This window comes from Hippocampus guttulatus, chromosome 5, assembly GCF_054856545.1.
Source record: "Hippocampus guttulatus isolate MCC_2025c chromosome 5, RoL_Hgut_1.0, whole genome shotgun sequence".
Classification (NCBI taxonomy): Eukaryota; Metazoa; Chordata; class Actinopteri; order Syngnathiformes; family Syngnathidae; genus Hippocampus; species Hippocampus guttulatus.
The window spans coordinates 588,501-608,465 of NC_141265.1; the positions used below are offsets into that span (position 1 = coordinate 588,501).

Here is a 19,965-nt window from a genome sequence, read left to right on the forward strand (position 1 = left end):
CAAGTGAGCAGCCACGGCAACACTCGGCTGCTCACTTGCGGCGGTATCGAACAAGCTTCGAAAATGAAATCGCTCAACCCGAAGGACTTTTCTGAGGCTTCAAGTGTTTTGGTGCCTTTTTTTTCAGGGTTATTTTGAAGACTTTGTTTTCGAGCGTTCTTTATTGACAGAATCGCCTGTGATAGCAGATCAAATGTGAATGTGCAAACGCAAAAGGCAGATGCGCCGATAGTAGCGAGTCAATCCGCTCAAGGTCAATGTGTACACATTTCTGCTAACGGATAGTCTGTCGAGTTTTTTTCGCGATCACATTTTTATGGTCGTCAATCTGGTGAGCGAAGCTAAAAAAGAAGACGTGTCTTGAATTCCGCCGCAAGATGGCAGTCGTGCACTCCCCCGGAGCCACCGCCGAAAAAGAGAAACCCGGAAGTTGGTGCGGATTCAGACCAGACGAACATGATACAGCGGCAAGCACCCGAAATCGATTTTAGAAACATCCGTCAGTCCGTCGGTTAGTTGAAATCGTTGGTACGGGGGCGAACGCTATCATATTGAGACCAGTTCACTGAATTATGGCGTCGTCGCACGAGGAGAGCGAACTACAACGTAAACAACTGGAAAGCGTTGCCAAGACCCCCATCCCGATCCAAGGTCAGTCCACCAGTCTTCTGCTTTGAAGATTTTCCTTCCAGAGTAGAGAAAAGGAGACTGTCCTGGAGTGACGGTCAAACGATTTGGAGTCGAATACAAAGCGCATGGAAAAGCGCGTTTGCAGTCTGGATGGGAGGCAACGCGTGGGTCGGCGCGGCAGCCGGGGGGGGGGGGGGGGGGGGGGTGCTCGGATGTTGATAAAGTTGCAGCAGGGTGCCAAGGTGGGCGACGAAAGCTATTTGGACCGCAGCATGACAAGCGCTTTGTCCAAACTATTTGAAGAGCACACATCCGGGGAGCCGCGGTCAGCTTGAAAAGTTGCCAAACGGGAAGCGTATTGACAGAACGTTTCCTTTTGTACGTGTCACGTTGAAAATAAAATCAATCAATAAATGGTTGACTTTCCATTTCTATGTTAGCTAACGGGACTGACGAAGCCAAGTGTCTGACTGTTGCTCGGGCCGCCGGCATGTCTGAAAAGTTGACTACTCCGTCCAGGCGTCCAGCGATTGAACGATCGTCAGGACGGAAGGTCCCGTTTGGAGAAAGACGAGCCGCTGCTCCGCTGCATCGAAGAGGAAGAAGGGGATCCACGGCGCCCCCGCGTGAAAGAGGAAGAGGAGGAGGCCGACGTCAGCGCGGTTCCGATAACGCTCGTTGGCGTGAAGATTGAAGACGACGGAAAGGAGCCGGCCGAGCGGTCGCGGCCTCGTGGTGGCGGTCGGGGTGGAGGACTCCCGCCGGACGACCTCTTAGCTCCGCCGTCAGACGGCGGGGACAAGGAAGAAACTCAGAGGAGCCGCGCAGATCGTGAAAGCGACAAGAAACGGTCCAGATGCCCCGAGGAGGAGACGGCCCGTGTCAAACGTTCGGCTAAAACGCACGCGGGAGAGAAGCCGTTCGCTTGCCCGTTTTGCGGCAAAACGTTTGCTCGAAAGGAACACGTGCAGGCGCACGTGAGGATACACACCGGAGAGAAACCCTTTCGTTGTTCAACCTGCGGTAAAGCCTTCCCGCACAAGGAGACCATGACGGCGCACGTGAGGTCACACGCGGGAGAAAATCCCTTTGGCTGTTCCATTTGCGGGAAGACGTATTCTCGAAAGACGCACGTGGAATCCCACATGAGAACGCACACGGGAGAAAAACCCTTCCCGTGCTCGGTGTGTGGGAAAAGGTTCTCGCAAAAGCCAAACATGGTCAAGCACATGAGAATACACACGGGCGAGAGGCCGTTCGCTTGCCCGTTTTGCGAGAAGGCCTTCCTTCATAAGTCCCACGTGGAGTCGCACATGAAAATCCACACGGGAGAAAAACCCTTTCGTTGTTCCGTTTGCGAGCAAACCTTCTCCCAGAAGCAAAATCTGGTCTCGCACACGAGAACGCACACGGGAGAAAGACCTTACAGTTGCTCGCTTTGCGGCGGAAGCTACGCCCAGAGTAAGACTTTGACTGCGCACATGATGCGCAGACACAACAGAGAGAGAAAAACCTCGGGCGGTACTCCGCCGCAATAGTGTGCTGCCCCCCCCGCGGGCAAACACGTTACGGGAAAAGCTGTTTCCGGATACACGTGTTGCCAAAACTAATGATCGATTCACCATTTGTTGTTTTACATCGAACAAAGAATTGCCATTATTAAATAAAACAAAACTCTGGAAACATCCATCCATCCTTTTTCTGAACGGCTTTATCCTCACAAGGGTCGGAGGGGGGGGTGTGCAGGAGACGATCCCAGCTGTCTTTGGGGAGGAGGCGGGGGACACCCTGAACCGCTTTGCCAGCCAATCGCAGGGCACACTGACGAACCATCCGTGCTCACATTCACACACAGTGTTCAATCAGCCTGCCACGCATGTTTTGGGAATGTGGGAGGAAACCGGAGCACCCGGAGAAAACCCACGCAGGCACAGGGAGAACGCGCAAGCTCCACACGGGGAGGCCGGAGCTGGAATCGAACCCGGTGTCTTTGCACTTGTGAGGTCGACGTGCTAACCACTCGACCGCTGGGCCGCCCGACTCTCGAAACAATCGGCGTTTACAAAAAAAAAAAAGAAAGATAGAGAGATTGCGCGCGCAAACGCAATAGCGCAGTATTTTGCAGGAAAACTCACTATTTCGCCAAATAAGAAAAGATAAGATAAGATATCCTTTACTTGTCCCACACTGGGGAATTTTACAGCCTCCAGCAGCAAGAATGTACCACGAAAAAGGCACCACGATGACTATTTTTGACATCTTACTTCCGGTACGATTTGTAAATAAAAGTGAATGTTAGTGCGAGTGATTGGCTCGTGGGTTTAAAGATCATATGTCGTCCACCAGAAAGATGTTTTTAAAAATATCGGCCATTCTGCGTGCGAGGCCATCGTAGCGACCTCCGATCCACTTCCTGTCCCCTCGTTCGCAGCTAATGTTCAACTTTGAAAGGCATCGCGTCCCTCCTTCACCCGCGCTTCCGTTGTTGGCGCGGCTAGCTTGGCGCGGCGGCGGGGAAAGCTGGCGGAGGGGAAAAAAAGCTGATCAATAGGAACCCGGAGCTCGACTGCGATTGAGCGGCGACGCCGAACGTTCGAGTCGGTAAGAAAACGAAACGGAGCAGTTGCGCGCCTCGCCGCGCGCGTTTTTTCGGCGCTTTGCGCCAAAGCGCGGCGGCTGATTTGGCGCTACGGCTTGTGCGTGTTGTCAGCTCGACGCCTCCTTTGTTCCGCGCACACACGATGCGCATTTTTTGTCCCAAATGTTTTCCGCAGTGGGACCGTGCGGGCAAGCCAGATTCCTCACACGTGCGCAGGCTAACCCGTTAGCTCCGTTAGCTTTCCGATGTTTCGAAGGAAAGAACAAAAACATGTTGCCCCCCTGTTTGTGTGCCGACCATTAAGACTCAGCATTCCAAACACGAGGGGGAAGTCGTGACGTCACTCTCAGGCGAAAACTTGTTTGGCGCAGGAAAATGACGCCGCCGCTCATTTTTCAGTCTATTAGTTCAGGATTGAAATGTTCGTGGCACCGGTCCAAGTGTGTTGTGGTTCTGTTCTAAAGCGAACTTTTGTTCCTGGTTCAATCGCACTTTGGTTCCCATCCACATTTTCCCAGCTAAGGATGTTTTGGTACTGGTCTGAGTTTGGTATTGAGTGTGTCTCGGTTCTGGTCTATCCTAGGTGTTGCTCCATTAGAACGGTTAAAAAAAAAAGAAACAACGGGAGGATGATTTTTTTTTTCTGTCTTCAGGTTGAACAGGAGCCAGAGTTTGGTCTTTCTCTCCGGGAATTAGTCAGCCCCCCCCCCCCCCCCCCAGTGTGAATGGTTCAGGGGCTGTTCTAATACCTGGTGTTCCTCCTCCCCGTTTGTCCCCCTCCCATTCCTCCCCAGCCTCGTCCCTCTGGTGTCCCCCCCCCCCCACCCAGGTGGATGAATGAAGACCCCCTTCAAGAGCCCAGAGGCCCCGCGGCTACGAGCGGACGGAGGTGAGTGTCCGCCACCGTTTTGCCATTTTCCCTGAGCGGCCCACACCGACCGGACGCGGGGGGGTTGTGGGGACTTTGTGTTGCAGGACATTCTGGTGTGTCAGTCAACATGATGAAGAGGAGGAATCCTCACAAGTAAGACCGAGACCAAGACGGCAAAGAAGAACGAGAGGTTGCGAAATGTCTTGTCCTCTTTGGCAGGAAGCATAAGAGCGACGTGGGGCCCAGCGGAACTTTGTCCCCGGCCAAGACGAACATTGTGGGCTGCAGGATCCAGCACGTGTGGAAGGAAGGCAGTAAGTCGTCCCAGTGGAAGGGGACCGTTCTGGACCAGGTCCCCGTCAACCCGTCCCTCTACCTGATCAAGTACGATGGCTTCGACTGCATCTACGGCCTGGAACTGCACAGCGACCAGCGGGTCCTCGGACTCCAGGTGCTGCCCGACCGAGTGGGTAAGGAAGTGCCGATCGCGCCCGGCCATGTAGTAAAAAAAAATATATTTTTTCATAAACACTAAAACACCAACACGTTGAACGGGGTGGTTGATTGTAGGTGTCAAATATTTGAGTTTCCTACAGAAAAACGTAGACGGGGAGCTAATCACGCTGCCCTTTTGTTTACGAGGAGAGCCGAGTTAGCGCCGCGTCCGGCTATCCGTTTTTAGAATCTTCACGTTTGACTTCAGCCCCGGCCCGCGCGACGGACGCGCTGCTGGCGGACGCCATGATCGGCAAGGCGGTGGAGCACATGTTCGAAACGGAGGACGGGCCCAAGGAGGAGTGGCGGGGGATGGTGCTGGCCCGGGCGCCCATCATGACGTCCTGGTTCTTCATCACGTACGAGAAGGACCCGGTGCTCTACATGTACCAGCTGCTGGACGACTACAAGGAGGGAGATCTGCGCATCATGCCCGACGCCAGTGAGTGAAACGGGAAGGCCAAGTCACGGGGGGGGCCGCACGCGGCCGGCTTCCCTGTCTCCATTCTGCCTCCCCCGTTGTGCCCCGCAGGCGAGAGCGCGGCGTCGGAGCGCGAGCCGGGCGAGGTGGTGGACAGCCTGGTGGGCAAGCAGGTGGAGTACGCCAAAGAGGACGGAGGCAAGCGCTCGGGGATGGTCATCCATCAGGTGGAGGCCAAGCCCTCCGTCTACTTCATCAAGTTTGACGACGACTTCCACATCTACGTCTACGACCTGGTCAAGACCACCTAAGGCCGTTCCCGCCTCCGCCGACGCGCCCTTTGAGACACGCGGACACGCACGTCGTTCTTTTGAGAACACGCCGGCCGCCGTCGGCTTTGGACGACGCCACGGAAGCCGTCGGCGGAGCTTGACTGGACTTCTCTGGACCCTTCGCATCTTTAGGTTGTGTGGCTGTGAATTCAAGTTGGAGTCAAAATTCATGGAAACCCCCCCGTTGGCAGGCTAACTGGATATACCCTTGGTGACGTCGCAACATTTAAGGATCTCGCTGGACTTCTAGCTTTGTTAGCGTCGTTAGCCAGCGCTCGAATTGTTGTCCGAATTCATGCTAATCTGTTGACGGGCTCAGCGGACGCCACCGACATCACATTTAAGAGCCGTCTGGATCTCCGGCGTCATTAGCTTGCGCAGATAGCACCTGAGTTCGAGTTGAGATTCGTGAGGACGCATGCTAACCGGATGAAATCGCAACATTGATGGATTTCTGGACTGCTAGCTTCAGTAGTATCGTTAGCCAGCACTCAAGTTGTATCCCAAATTCAGGGTCGTTTGGTGGCCATCTATTCGGGCGCCGTTGACGTCACATCGACAAAATTGTCCGGACGTCAGCATTATTAGCATGTGCAGATAGTAGCGCCCAAGTTCTAGTTGATATTGATGGGAACGCATCGTTAGCAAGCTAACCCGGATACCATTTATTGACGTCGCAACGTATAAAGCTCTGCGGACTGCTAGCTTAACTAGTATCGTTGGCTAGCACGGAAATCGCTGCCGAAATTCATGAAAATTTGTTGGCTCCTCCGTCCCCATTGACATCACATTTAAGATGCGTCTTGACCGTCGGCAACAATAGCCTGCGCGGATAGCCTTCAAGTTCGAGTTGATTACATCACAGCGTTTTATGTTTTCTCTGGACCGCTAACTTAGCGGCTTGAGCAGCGAGCACTGAAGTTGCAGTCCAAATTCATGATGAGCCTCCCAGAGAAAGCTAACAGTTGGTTGACGGGACAATTTCCCTCTTGACTGCTAGCACCATGAGCGTCGTTAGCTTGCGCTCCAGCTGTCGAGCAAACTGGCGTCACTCGAGCCAGAGACGACGTGTCGGTGGACAAGGCCAAAGTCGGGCAACCTCGGAATGGCCGGCGTGACGTCCTGCACTGGACTTGCTGACCTTGTAGCATTCCAAAACGTTCCCAGCTCTGGTGAAAGAGCAACACGGCGATGACGACATCTGGCCTTGATCTGACGATTGGGCCTTTGCGAATACAGTACGTGCCTCACCGCGTGTTCTTGAACGACATTCTGGACCTTTCGCATTCATTGGACATTCTAAAACAATACGGTGAGCTCTGACTGAAGAATGAAATGGAGAACCTAACGAGCAGACATGGATCTGCCTCCGCTCGATGTTCTCGCATGTCATTCTCGAATGTTTGTTTTGCTTTTTGTTGCGCTTTTGCAATCGTTTGACGTTGTACGACGCACGTGCTGAGATCAGACTGGAGAACAAGATGCGGTCTGGCGTCGGAGTGATGATTGGTTCCCCGAGACTGTGCTCGAGCTTGCTGTTCGCATCTTTTGGGTTGGCGTTCCAGAAAGTCGCTTTTGCTGTTGGGATTTTCTAGAGTAACATTCTCTTGCCGTCTGAAGAGCAAGACGTGGTCAGGTTTGGATGTTGGACATTATAGAACGTTGCAAGCCCTTCCCGAAGACCAATGTGAACAAGACGTCATCGGGCGTTGGTCTGACACGTGCTTTGGCTTGGTGGCCATCGTTCGAGAATGTTCCTTTTTGCTGTTGGATTTCCTCCAACATTTTCTGGCGTCTGAAGGGTAAGACTCAGAGAATGTGAGATCAAACGTTTCCCTTTGCTGCTTGTTAGACAAAGCCATCGTTTTGTCGCTTGATATTCTCCAACGTTCTCGGCTCAAGTTCCGGTCGGCTGTTGATCAGTCTTCTCGAATATGCGCTCGGTTTCTTGGACCTCGCGTCGGTGCTTCGCGTGCTGTTAGAAATCCAAACCTGCGGCTATCTTGTCAATTTGTTGCGCACGACAACAACAGTATGGTGTGCTTCATGTCATTCTCGAATGTTTCTTTGTGCTTCCCGGGGATTGCGCTTTTACGATCCTTTTGGACCTTCCGGAACCCCCGAAGCTCAGATGTGAAGAGCGAGCCAACGTTCTCAACCAGAGTAGATGTTTAGTTGTAGCGAATTTTGACTCATTTGCGTTAGCGTGGAAACAACCGGCGGGGCCACTGAAACATGCGTGTCGAGGGTGCATGTGCGTTTTGTGTACGTTAAGTTGTTGCATGTTTGTATCTTGGGGGTTTTCTCTCGCTCTATTTTTTTAAGTGCCTTTTTTTTGTGTGTTGGGGACTAAAAATGGTCGTGAGTTTGTTTTGGAAGTCCCGTCCCTTTAAGTCTGTACCAATGTCATCTTCAAGCTGATTACATTGAAGAAACCTAATAAACATTTTTTTTCCCAATTCTTATGAGTCTCTTTTCATTATGTGCACCGACTGGTGATTGCAGCCACAACAGGAAGTGGACGACAATTATGATATGGCGGAGGGGAGAGTTTTTTTGACGATCAGGTAAACTCAAAAAATAAAGTGAGAGGATGACAAATACTTTTTAAAACAAAGTAAACAAGGGGCACACCGGAAGGGGGTGACAAAATACAATTAAAAAAGGAACTAGCAAACACGAAGTGGATGGCAAAAAGGGAAATCGAGGAGGAAGTAAAAGACCAAAAAACAACAGTACAACAAACAGGAAGTAGACCACAAAAAAGAGAAAGCGGTAGACTAACACAGGGGTCCCCAACCTTTTTTGCCCCACGGACGGGTTTAGGTCAGACAATCTTTTCAGGGAGCGGCATTTAAGATGTGGCGGATTAATACAACAAAAACAATATGGTATGAGCTGCATGAAAACGGTGGTGTTTTCGAAATATAATAATAAACACAAGGAGCGTCTAATCTGGACGCAACACTGATCGCTATGGTCATGTTTAATGCCTTCAAAATACGATACAACGCAAATTCAAAGTGCGTGAAAATGACGACTCACCACAGCCCCGAGCTTGATTTTCTGCAACTCGACGGTCCCTTCTCGGGGTAATAGGAGACAATGACACCTGAAGTGTGTGCTTCATGTCGAGTCTACTTCGCCATTTTGTTTTAACCGCCGTTGCTGCAGAAACCCTCCCACCTCACACAGGTAGGATGTCGGAAATAGCAACCGTGCTATTGTGGCGATCTCAGAGTATTCAGCCATAACTTTAATCCAGTTGTCTCGAACGTACTTTTAAGGCCGCCGTCATTTGCGATCTCCAGCAGTTTTTTAAAACTCATTTTGCGACCTCCGTTTTGTTTTTAGCGTAATCGGTCACGTGACGCAGAAGCGTGGTTTGACGTGAGTCAAGCGTGACACAGACGGATGGAACGGAGAATCCGGTCATTTTTCAAAATAAAATATCTTTCGTATTCCGAAATAAATAAAACGGAATTAAGGCAAGTTCTTTCTGTGCGACCCGGTACCAAATGCAGTGCGGACCGGCGGTTCGGGACCCCTGGACTAACAGGAAAAAGAAAGGATAAGTGCAAACAAAAGGAAGTGGATGACAAAACACCTTCAAGCAGCAAACGAGTATCAAAAAAATAAGAGTGACAAAAGGGATAAGGACAACAAAATTGACAAACGAATGGACAAAATTATTTTTATTGATCCCAAGTGCGGAAACACTTGTAACTTTTAAAGTGTTTTGTATAATTTCAAAATAAGAGTGTGAAGGAAAATACTGAAGTTAAGTTGAAATGTTTCATCCTCCTCCGCTTCCCCCCCTGGTTGGGAATGGAAAATGAGGAAGAGTCAAGCACCTGAGTCCTGGAGGAAAGTCTTTGGAATGCTGCCGTCCGCATGTCACAATGCAGCTTTGCCGCTTCAGTACCTTTATTTTGAAAGTCAGCCGTGAGTGGAGAGACCAAGGGGGTCCCCGAGCGATTTCACAACTTCTGCCACAAGGAGCAGGCTGCGGGGGAGGGGGGGAATCGTTCACTCATTCTCGAATCAGCATCCGGGAATTGACCGAAAGAGCTCTTCAAAGACCAATTCAAACCCCGATAGAGCGAGGAGGCCCGAGCGACTGATGCTGAAGCCACACCGAAGAAACGGGAGGGGGGGGTTGGCTGGTTCAGCGCCTCTGCTGGCCGTAGACGGGGAAGGCGAGCGTGACGTTGAGCGAGTCGTTGTGCTGCACCAGCGACGTGTGCTGGTAGTGCAGCACCAGCTCCTTCAGCGACGCGTACAGGTTGTACGGCTCGGCGAAGCCGAAGCCCGTACTCGTCTTGTTGATCACGCAGTGCTTCACTTCGCCTTCCACCCTGGAGAGACGCACGTGGTCACATAAACAAACATGAACAAACACAGACTGGACCAGGGGAAAACTCGTAAATGACGTCAGCGACGCGTACATGACGGAGCAGGCGTAGCATCCCGGCTTGCTGCTGTCGCGGACCAGGAAGGTTCCGTCCTTTTTGCCTCTCAGCAGCGACTCGGCTTGACCGCGGTTGATGTTGCCCAGACGCCACAGACGCTCGTCGTGGTGAGGGAGGTCCTCCTCGTCCTCCACCATGCTGTACTCGCTAGGGACCATCGGCGCCGCAGAGATACAGTGTAAGAGACGCGGCGCATCATACATGGCTCTCTGTGTGAGCAAACTTACTCTTCGGCGGTCTCGTTCTTCAGTCCAAGCCACTCATTCAGTTTCCTTTGCCGGACTCCCTTCTGGGTCAACCACCTGCATACACGCGCGCGCGTAGGTTAGCTTTAGCGTCACGTAGCGGCGTCCGTGTCGGCTCTGAAGTCGGTGGCGCACATGAGGTACAGGTCTCTGGTTTTGCGCAGTTGGATGAGGTCCGGCTTGATGCTGTTCATCTTCTTGTCGATCTCGCGGTAGTCGGCGGCCTGCTTCTTCAGGTCCACCTCCAGGTGGCGCTTGCTGTCCACGATCTCGCTGATGCGCGAGCGCAACTTGTCGTAGTTCTCCATGATCCTGACGGGACAGCGGCGAGAGGTGACGCGGAGCAAGCCCGCAGCGCGGGGCGCTTTCGCGCTTCAGTTTATGGCTTCCATCGAAGAGCGAGACTGGCGAAGACGCGTACGCTCGTCGACATGCTAGCAGAAACAAGCCAGCAGATAAAGTTGCCCACGCACGAGCCGCTGCTCGCCTTGATCTCCGCACTTTCTTGCTACGGGCCAGGTTTCTATGGCAACATCCCTCGGGCCTACGCTGGCGGTTGCCTCGGCAACAACCCACCTCTGGATTTCCTTGTCGTTGCCCTCGCGGCGGAATTTGTCGATGTACTCCTTGCTGAAGCGATCCTGAGTCTGACACTGCTCCTCGAAGATCTTGATGGTCTCGTTGAAGGCCTCGATGGCCGTGCGCTTCATCTGGATCTCCTGCGGACGGCGTGGGCGCGTCACCATCCCGGACCTCCGCCAAACGGGGGAAGCCCCGTGCGTGCGCGTACCTGAGAAGTTCTGGTGTACTCCTCGTAGAGCCTGTCGTATTCGCGGTTTTTCTCTTGGTACTGCAGGTGGTACTCGTGGAGCTTCTTGCCCACCGCCTCGATGCTGTCCTCCTTAACGACCTGGTCCTGAAAGAGAACACGACAAGGGTGCGAGGTCCGGGAGCGGTAGGTGGCAAGAGGACGCCGATGACTTGATGTGCGTCGACTTTTTTTTTTTTTTTGAAGGACGGGATGTTTACCGTTTGGTTTCAGGTGATTGCGCAATTCGAAAAAGTTAACATTCTGAAAGTGCCAACAGTTTTCCCAAGGGGAGGAGGGAATCTCAGAATCTGAGATCGGCCCAAACGGGCGGGTTGAGATTTGGCACCGGGACGCACGGCCCGGGCGTACCTGCTGGTGCTTGGAAACCGGGTAGAGCAGCTTGACGTCCAGCTTGGGGTTGTACTGGGCCAGGGACTCGTGCCGGTAGTGATTGATGAGCTCCACCACCGAGCTGAACGTCAGCGGGTCCGAGAAGCCGTACTTGCCCTCGCGGTGGAAGATCTTAATCAGCTTGTTGTTGCCCCCCTTCCTGGCCGCGCACCACAATCAAGTCAGACTCGCCCGCGCCCTCCGTTGCCGCGCCGCCGCCGCCGGCGTTCACCTGAGCGTGAGGGTGTAATCGCCGTGCATCTTGGTGGAGGCGTCGCGCACCAGGAAGGTGCCGTCGGCCGTGTCCCGCAGCTTCTCGTTCACTTCCTCCCTGCCACGAGAAGCGGCGCGCTGGCGGCGAGCGTCTCTCGGCGCGCGCGTCCGCGCGGTCGGCGCTGCGCGTTACCTGGAGATGTCGCCCCAGTACCACTCGGCGTCGTGAAGCGCCATGCCGTTGTTGAACGCGCACTCGCCGGCGGACGCCGACGCTGACGGCTTGGCGGGTTTGGGAGGTAAAGCTGAAACAAAGACGGAGAAGCCGCGCCAGCGGTTTTGCTGTTGAAACACCAAAGCGCCGAGATCGGCGACATCTCCGGATAGAACCGAGTCAAGAGCTCCGTTAAGAACCGCTGTCGACTGAGAAGTTCAACAAAAGACTCGCTAAACTAAGGCCGTGTCCCAATTACAATACAATACATGCTGATTTATAATTAACAGGAAGGGCCATTGAAGGCGTCGAAGGACCTGGCCTTCAAATCGTCTTCCGAGAACTTGGAAGCCAGACCGGAGATTGGCGTCACGTGGCTGAAGAATGCAAATTGTCCCCTCGATAGAGTATCAACAACCTCAAAGTTATCATGTTTAAAAGTTTCATTGGTTGTATGCTCGATTGACCTCGAACGCGTGACCCTGTGATATCGCCACGGCAACATCAACCCCCCCCCCCCCCGCGGCAAAACGATGACGTCAGCGTTTCGGGAAGCGTCCAATTATGGACTCAGCTCGCCGTTTCTGACCACTACGGTGCCGCTCTGGCTTCCTCTTGATTGACAGGTGACATCTTCACTCGATTCTCTGACTCACACGACGGACAAGGCAACACGTCGACGACAAAGAGCGCTCGCAGCGATCCTGAGAGGGGAGAAAGGTCGGAGCCAATGTTACCTGGAGCGGCCTGGTTCACGTTGAGCTCGCTACTGATCAGAACCTCCAGAACTTGAATCAGAGGATCCGGGCCAGACTCACACCTGAAAGGGCAAGAAGGAAAGTCACATTTCACGATTTGGTTGAAACCAACCTAGCAGAGCAACCACAATCGAAATGAATATGATGCGTTCATTTTTGGCACAGTCCGGCGGCGCATTGACAAAAAAAATTAAACACAAAAAGAAAACGCGTCATACGGCGTGCAAAGGTGAACCCTTTAGAGACCGAACCGAGGCCAATAACGGTTCAGAACGAGAGTCAAAAACTGTCGTGCGTCTGTGTGTGTGTGTGTGGACTAACCCGGCGGCGGTCTGCCTGAAAAGCAGCGGGCTGAAGGTCTCGGCGAGGCCCCTCACGCTGAGCTGGTTGCGGGCGGCATGCGCGGCGAGTCGAGCCAGGTGCCGCACCACGCTGAGGAGGGTCAGGCCGTACTGGGCGGCGCACGTTGGGGAGCTGGCCACGCCCAGCAGAACCCGGGCGCACTCCTCGGGGTCTCGGACCTCTGAGGGTGGACAACAGCGGCGGCGTGAGCGCGCGGGCTGACACGAGACCGGGCAGCGCAAATAGTGACTAAAAAAAAACGGACAAAAGTCAGAAAACATATCTAAGTTCAGGAACCACGTCGATAAATAACAAAAAAACAAGACAAAAACAACGTGTGTGTGTGTCCGAAACGAAAAACAAGTCAAGAACCACGTATATGTACAAAATTTTAAAAAAAGACCACAAAACCAATTTGAATCCTCGTCAACAACAACGTGAAAAAGCTCAACAAAGAAATGAGCCAAAAACCAAGTCAAGATCCCAAAACCAAAAGAAATCCCTAACAGCCACCCTCCAAAATAGTCGAGAAACACGTCAAAAGGCAGGACAAAAACACTCCAAAATCACATCAAGTCGGCAACCACGAGACAACAACACGGCGGCTCATCCAGCCTCGCCGCCGCACGCACCTTGCACGGCGCGGATCATGTCGTCCTGCAGCGAAGACGGCAGGACGGGCCCGGGAAGCTCCTGCAGGAAGCGGACCACCCCGTCGCACAGGGCCGACACCTCCATCTGCTCCGGCTCTGCCAAAACAAAAACGTGGCGCAAAGTTGGCAAAGGGAGCTCTCCCCCCGCCCGCTCGGCGCTTCCTCACCGGCTTGGGCCAGTTGCCTGGCGTCCAAACTTCCTCCTCCGCCACCGCCCCGGTACAAGCCGGGACCGTCTGCGCCTGCACGCCACACAACACAGTCTCGTGGTTTGAAAGGGTTGCGGCAAGACGCGGTGTTTTCGTCGACGCCCGCGTTGAGAACGAGACGGCGACGAGCTGAACGTGAGCCTGCGACGCCTAAATTAGGACGACCTGTGAGGTTTTTCCGGACTAAATTGTTAGCGGGCGGTCTGTCGGCATCTGAAGGCTGAGCGCGCATCATCTGCCGACTGCGCGCCTTTGCTAGCGTTGGCTGTGACTCGAGCTCGTACGCGTTTTGACCGCGTGCACGACTGTGCACTCTAACTCATTGACATGGGTGCAATTGAGCAATTATTTAGTGAGATGAAAACAATGGAGAAATAAACTTTTGAGTTGGGGGTGAAGCCGGCAAAAAAAAATATTTAAAAAATGGCCCTCCTAAATGTGACGCAACCCCAACAGGCCCGCCCGCGTACGCTCAGTGAACTACGGCAAGGAGAAAGTCCACCGCCGCGCGCACCTTTGCTCTCCACGGCCTCCATCAGTCTGCTGAGGAGGGGCGGGGCCGTGTCGGGCGGTCCGAAGTGCTCCGGAAGATCTGGCAGCGTGACCCCTGCGAGCGAGCAAAAAGCAAGCACGGGTCAGCGTCGGGGCGCACGCCCGGCAGCGACGGCGGCACGCGCATGCACGCCCACCCTCAGACTCCGAGTCGGTCCTCATCGACGCGGCCGACGGCGGCCTGGGCGGTCGGGGCTTGGGCGTGGGCGGCGACATCCTCTTCCTACCTACGAATTCTACGTAGGTGCCCGGGAAGTCGCCCTTTTCCTGTCCGGGGCACAGTGCATGAAGCCATTTCTAAATATTCATAGTTTACACCAGTGGTGGGCAAACTACGGCCCGCGGGCCGAATCCGGCCCGTTGGACTTTTTAATCCGGCCCGCCGAAGGTCGGTCCACAATTAAGGTTCGATGTGAATGATTGCATTCATTTCAATTGGACTTGTAATGACAGGCATTTCACCGCCAGGTGGCGCATTGACTTGAAGTTGCAGAACACGGGGGGGCGGGGCAATCTTTTCGACCACCTCGTACCTCTGTATCGCTCTACTTCTACTGGTCTGATCACAACCCATCTGCAGCGATGCACAGGCTAAAATAGGTCATCAACAACACTGTCGTCATTTTAAAAAAGTATATTAATACAGTACTTTCATGCTTTTGTTCTGTTGATGTTTGATATGGACTGTCAACAAATGCAGTTTTTTTTTTAATGTACCATAGCTCGTGCTGACCTGGCCCTTCTGTCAAATTTTAAAAGTCAATGCGGCCCCCGAGCCAAAAAGTTTGCCCACCCCTGGTTTACACACTCAACAATTCTCCCGGTGAGAGGCAGCGGTGAATAAACGACGGCTCTCCCGTTCGGCCAAAGGGGCCGGTTGGTACATCCTCTTTTGTCTGGGTACCGTGGCTGCTATGGCGCCGGCCCCCTTACCTGCGTGGTTTCGTTGAAGCCAGGCAGCCATCCAATCTCAGAGGGTCGCTCCTCGGCGCCGGCGCCGCAGCCGAGCACCAACAGCGCCCCCTTGCTGACCAGCAGGATGTCGCCCACGTGCAGGTCGATGTCCTCCTCGCGCTCTTTCTTGTAGTCGTACAGCGCGCGGTACTGAAAGCCCTCCGACGCCATGATGGCAGCGGGCGGCTATGGCTTAGCGAAGCGAGGAATGGGGGAAGGGGGAAAAAAAAAAGTCCCTGAATCCAATTATGAGAATAGCTTTTGCCTGAGAGGAAGACTTTAGCGCGGAGAACGGCGCGGGAGAAAATATGGCGTCTCCCCCGTCTCCATGTCCGCTCAGTGTCGTGTCATCCGTTGAGCGCCAGGTAGCGAGCTCCGCCTCCGTTCATGAACAGGAGTCTCAGCTGGGGCGGAGGCGACATCTGCTACACCTGCAACAAGACCGGAAGTCAGGTCATGACAGTGCACTCATCGCAAAGTCGGACCCATTTTTTTGAGGCTGATGCCAATTTCAATATTCAGCAGAATAAAAGTCTGATAGCCGATCAATATGTCAATGAAATATATAATCACTGATATTTTCAAAAATATTTTTGGGGCGGGTCCGTTCAGGCTCACAACAATAATGATGAATTCCAAGCAGAACGTTTGACTGTTTTACAATACTTTGCCTTCATACCGCCAATAAAATTCCTCAATTCGAAAAGCAATTGGATCATGAGCGCTGTGTTGAATGTGTTACGATTTATGAGAGTGTCCCAATATCCGTTCAGTTTGCAACATCCCCATCATTTTTTTAATACAGAGTTGTCAATTACGACATGTTATTGTGTTATTACTAGAAGACCACTGAAACGTGCTTCTTTTGTCCCAAACCCCCTCAGAATCCCAAATTCGTGCTTGCCCTTCAACAGAGAACCCCCCCCCTTTTTTTAAGGACTTGAAGAACAGAATAACTTCACAATATTTATTTTATTACAGATACGACTGTAGCTCTGAATTCTTAGTTGTAATCATTCCGAATTGTGAATTATTCTTTGTTTGGTGTTGGTGTTCTGGACGCAAAGATTTTGACGTCACTCGTCAGCTGACCAACTTTGACGTGCACTTAAATCGAACATATGATTAACTGTCTTTCGGACTGCTACGCGTCATGCACCCCAGTGAGTGGGATCATTTGAAGGTTGAAATCAATAATTCGAGAGAAAACGACGCAAAACGAGCGAGAAAGTAGACGAAATGGGAAAACAGGAAACCACAATGCCTGCCTCTGTTAGCTTAGCCTGTTAGCTGCTGCCACTGTTCTCCTCACCTTTTTAATTCGCCAGCGAGCGTCGAGCAGGACACAAAGTGGACTTCATGACACGACGGCGAGCGCGGAACACGACAGAAAGTGACCGAAAGGGGCGTAAACGTCCGGCAATTTGGTTTATTTTCACTTGAAAACTGCTCGCTCGTGGTCGTCGCGACTGGATTTGGAAGACAGCGATTCGAATCGGACCACCGCAGATACGAAGCACATCCGGCTGGGACTTTCACAATACGACTACGTATAACGAACAGAAAGATAAAATATACTTAAATACGTGACACAACTTTATACCTATATGTATCATATCGATATTACTCATGTGTACGTGGATAGAGAGATTTGTCTGCCTGTCATTTTTTGTGACTTTCAAAAATAAACGCGCACACGCGGGAGGCCTGGTGCTCTGTCGACCAATCGCGTCTTATTTTCAAAATTAGTAATTTTAAAACGCGGCAACATCTGTCCTTTTGTCAACAATGTGTCGAATGTTCACTCCGTGTTTCACGTCTGATCTGTCTCGTGAGGCGTCGGTAGTCGGGTAGGGTGTCTGACGTCACATCCGCTAACCCAGATCTCTCCAGTCAAGCTTGAGGCTGCGTCGCAACAAAGGAGCGCGCGTGGGGGTGTCACGAAGACGCCACGGTCACGAGATCATTCCGCTGGGATGCTTCGCCGGAGGAAAGGGTTCATTTCAATCAATAAAACCTTTCTCTACACATACACATGTGAAAATGATCCAGATGTACAAGGAATTTATGTCAAGACTTCATAAAAGGTGTGAGCCCTTGTGCAGTCCCACTGTTGCATAATCGTGAGGATAATTTCCATGAACCTTATACCCATCCATATTTTCTCCCGCAATAACGTGGCCGGCCAAAGTTCTCGAGCTAAAAGGATTAATGATCGCGTTGAGCTCATAAGGTAAGCAGAGCTGCATCGTTTGCTAACAAACAGCGTTACCAGGATTAGCTTCAGATGATTACACTACGGGGGTTGGGGGGACAACTTTGCAACTTTACCCAAAAATGTACAGTACGTGGTTTGATGATAAAATGCTGCATCCATTAACCGAGACCGCAAGTGACTTTCGAGGGCCATTTGCTCTCATTACGATAAGATAAACTTTATTTGTCCCACACTGGGGAAATTTGCAGTCTACAGCAGCAAAATTGGGTGTGGGGGGGGGGGGGGAACAACCAGTCTTTCATTGCACAAAATAAATGTTTCAGAAAAGAATGGGCTTACTTTGAACGATCGCCAACTCTGTGTTGCTGTTGCTGGCGCCGCGGGGTGTGTGACTTTGGCCTTGTGTCCATTCATCACTAAAATGCTTTCATGAGCTTGGGTGCTTACTTGTTTTCCACACTCTTGAAAAAATGTCATTCTTGATCCTTGGGGTATGTTGATGAAATCATGCCAGATTTGATAAGACACCCGGAAAGTGAAAACTGTTTTCAATTGTGAAAAAAAGACTTCATAGTCTCCTTTATTGTTCAAAAATACACATTCATTGACAATGGAGCTGATCTGCATAACTTCCACGTTAAAATGGCCTGTTTTAATTCATGACATCAGGAATATGGGACCACGTTATGTGCTTTTCCCCGTCCGTGTTTAAAATGCACTGGAACCACTCATGTCCCAATTTGATCGACATTTCCATGGGAAAAATATGCCTTTGAAAATCAAGCCAAACTTTGGGAATCCAAGTTGGGTGAACATGTAAATTTCCCCAGTGTGGGACTAATAAAGGATATCTTATCTTATCTTATGAAAGGATAAAGTGGGAACGGCCTCAACGGCATCACATTCAACACAAGATGACTCCTGTGTCACGTGCTTCATCCATGACATGCCGAACAGATTTTGGGTCACCAGCGCGACGAGAAGGCTGTGAGAAGTCAGCGCTACAAGCGAAAGACATCTCCGAGCTTGTGCACGTGCAGCCTGATGCTGCCCGCCAGCTGCAGACGCTCCTTTAGGAAGTGGCCCACCTGCTCCGAGTACGCCACGTCGCAGAAGACCCAGATCTCGGCATGCTCACGTTGGATGTTGGCGTTGCACGTGGGCAAGCCGGCGCGCCGGCCGGCTTTGCTCAGAGCTTGCCATACCTGCGGCGGGCGAGCGAGACATAGGATTCGCAAACATCACCGTGACGTCATTCCGGGATACATGGAAAACAAGCACTACTTGTCTTGGGTGATGTCGTCGTCATTTGCTTTGCGGAGAAGCCCTCGAAGACACCGACGTCGCGCACGGCCGCCGTGTTTGTACCTGTTCGATGTCTCGTGCGGTCCCGCAGTTGTGCTGACTGATGACCCACTTGGCCCTCTGGCGCAGGTGCAGCGCGTGCTCGGACAAGGCGCGTCGGAAGCCTTTCGAGAGCGATGGCGAGCGGTGACGAACACTTTTGGAAGCCGACACGCTCCAGGACCGTTTGACCGCCGCTGCGGCGACAGACGCGCTCTTCTTGTCAACAACGGAGGGCAAATTTGTGGTTCCGCCAACGCCTTCTTTTAAAGCCTCCGGTCGGCACTCGACATATGCCGCGTTGATGACGGGAGCGCGTTTGGCTGGTCTGATGGGCGGAGGCCGTCGTGCTGACGAGTCCGAGAACCACGGCGTGAAGACGGGAGGAGGGCGGCAGGGGAAAGGTTCCAGGAGCTTTTCTGTGGTTGCAATTAAAGCGCTCAGCCCGTCAGAACCTTCGAGACGGTGGTGAAGTACCACATCCTCCATCATCACGCCTCATCTTCATCACATACATGCTGAAACGACAAAATGTTCAAACGGTGTAAATCTTGCAGCACCGGGCCGTACTTTTGGCGCGTGGGGCTTCAGTAAGTGAGTTAATTCACCTCTGAATACCACCACTACTATCACGTAGCATGTACAGAGACCATCGATACTATCCATCCCTCCATCGATTTTCAACACCGTGTATCCCGTCTACGATCGCGGGAGGGCGGACGCTGGAGACGATTCCAGCTGATTTCGACTGATCGCCAGTCAGTCGCAGGGCACATATTGAGAGAAACAACCACTCGACCCCCACCATCCACATCCACACCGTCACTGAATGGGAAACGATCCCCGCGCACCAATCAGACGAGTGGACCATCAGCGATTAAAATGATGTAATGATGTAGCACGTATGGAGCCGCTCGGAATCGGTAACTCTCGAATATGAAAGGAACAATTCACCAGTCATGGGGTGACGCTATGTCGTTAACTTCAAGCATCCGGTCTGTTATGTAGTGTTGTGCTTGTTTCGGGTCGGTCCCAGAGCAAATGTTGCAAACTCAACGTCATCTCGGGACTGTCGAGATTTAAACGGCAGACGTTAACAGTTAAATATGGGCGTACATTTCACTCGATAAACACGACGAGGCAAAAACACCATTCAAGTACAATACCTTCCCGTTGGCCGTCGTGAAATTGAATGTTGCGAGCCAATGCGGACATCTCGGGAGTCTCTCGCGATAGTTTCAT

General features: G+C 52.2%; 4 protein-coding genes across 6 annotated transcripts; 2 read left to right on the forward strand and 2 right to left on the reverse strand.

Moving 5' to 3' along the window:
- Positions 1 to 63: 63 nt before the first annotated feature.
- LOC147204495 (uncharacterized) lies at positions 64 to 2,317 on the forward strand. Its single transcript, XM_086111148.1, has 2 exons — positions 64 to 651; positions 1,150 to 2,317. Exons 1-2 carry the CDS (start codon positions 573 to 575, stop codon positions 2,166 to 2,168), a joined length of 1,098 nt encoding a protein of 365 aa, XP_085967274.1. The 5' UTR covers positions 64 to 572; the 3' UTR covers positions 2,169 to 2,317.
- Positions 2,318 to 2,896: 579 nt separating this feature from the next.
- Positions 2,897 to 7,809, forward strand: spinb (spindlin b). Its single transcript, XM_086111163.1, has 6 exons — positions 2,897 to 3,231; positions 4,024 to 4,118; positions 4,205 to 4,253; positions 4,320 to 4,570; positions 4,804 to 5,037; positions 5,128 to 7,809. Exons 2-6 carry the CDS (start codon positions 4,067 to 4,069, stop codon positions 5,325 to 5,327), a joined length of 786 nt encoding a protein of 261 aa, XP_085967289.1. The 5' UTR covers positions 2,897 to 3,231; positions 4,024 to 4,066; the 3' UTR covers positions 5,328 to 7,809.
- A 1,219-nt stretch (positions 7,810 to 9,028) lies between these two features.
- LOC147204497 (phosphatidylinositol 3-kinase regulatory subunit alpha-like) lies at positions 9,029 to 16,976 on the reverse strand. Its single transcript, XM_086111087.1, has 17 exons — positions 16,474 to 16,976; positions 15,141 to 15,592; positions 14,345 to 14,474; positions 14,170 to 14,262; positions 13,614 to 13,688; positions 13,426 to 13,542; positions 12,773 to 12,974; positions 12,431 to 12,513; positions 11,673 to 11,784; positions 11,499 to 11,597; positions 11,246 to 11,426; positions 10,856 to 10,981; positions 10,642 to 10,784; positions 10,201 to 10,377; positions 10,048 to 10,122; positions 9,797 to 9,967; positions 9,029 to 9,706 (listed from the first exon to the last, which is right to left on the reverse strand). The coding sequence occupies exons 2-17, from the start codon at positions 15,330 to 15,332 to the stop codon at positions 9,517 to 9,519; spliced, it is 2,166 nt and encodes a 721-aa protein (XP_085967213.1). The 5' UTR covers positions 15,333 to 15,592; positions 16,474 to 16,976; the 3' UTR covers positions 9,029 to 9,516.
- A 948-nt stretch (positions 16,977 to 17,924) lies between these two features.
- shld3 (shieldin complex subunit 3) lies at positions 17,925 to 19,964 on the reverse strand. Of its 3 annotated transcripts, none has more exons than XM_086111165.1 (3): positions 19,890 to 19,964; positions 18,748 to 19,241; positions 17,925 to 18,584 (listed from the first exon to the last, which is right to left on the reverse strand). In XM_086111165.1, the coding sequence occupies exons 2-3, from the start codon at positions 19,213 to 19,215 to the stop codon at positions 18,381 to 18,383; spliced, it is 672 nt and encodes a 223-aa protein (XP_085967291.1). In that variant the 5' UTR covers positions 19,216 to 19,241; positions 19,890 to 19,964; the 3' UTR covers positions 17,925 to 18,380. The 3 variants fall into 3 exon arrangements, with proteins under 3 accessions (XP_085967291.1, XP_085967292.1, XP_085967293.1); XM_086111166.1 differs by lacking the exon at positions 19,890 to 19,964 and adding an exon at positions 19,678 to 19,883; XM_086111167.1 differs by lacking the exon at positions 19,890 to 19,964 and adding an exon at positions 19,332 to 19,667.
- Position 19,965: the final 1 nt, after the last annotated feature.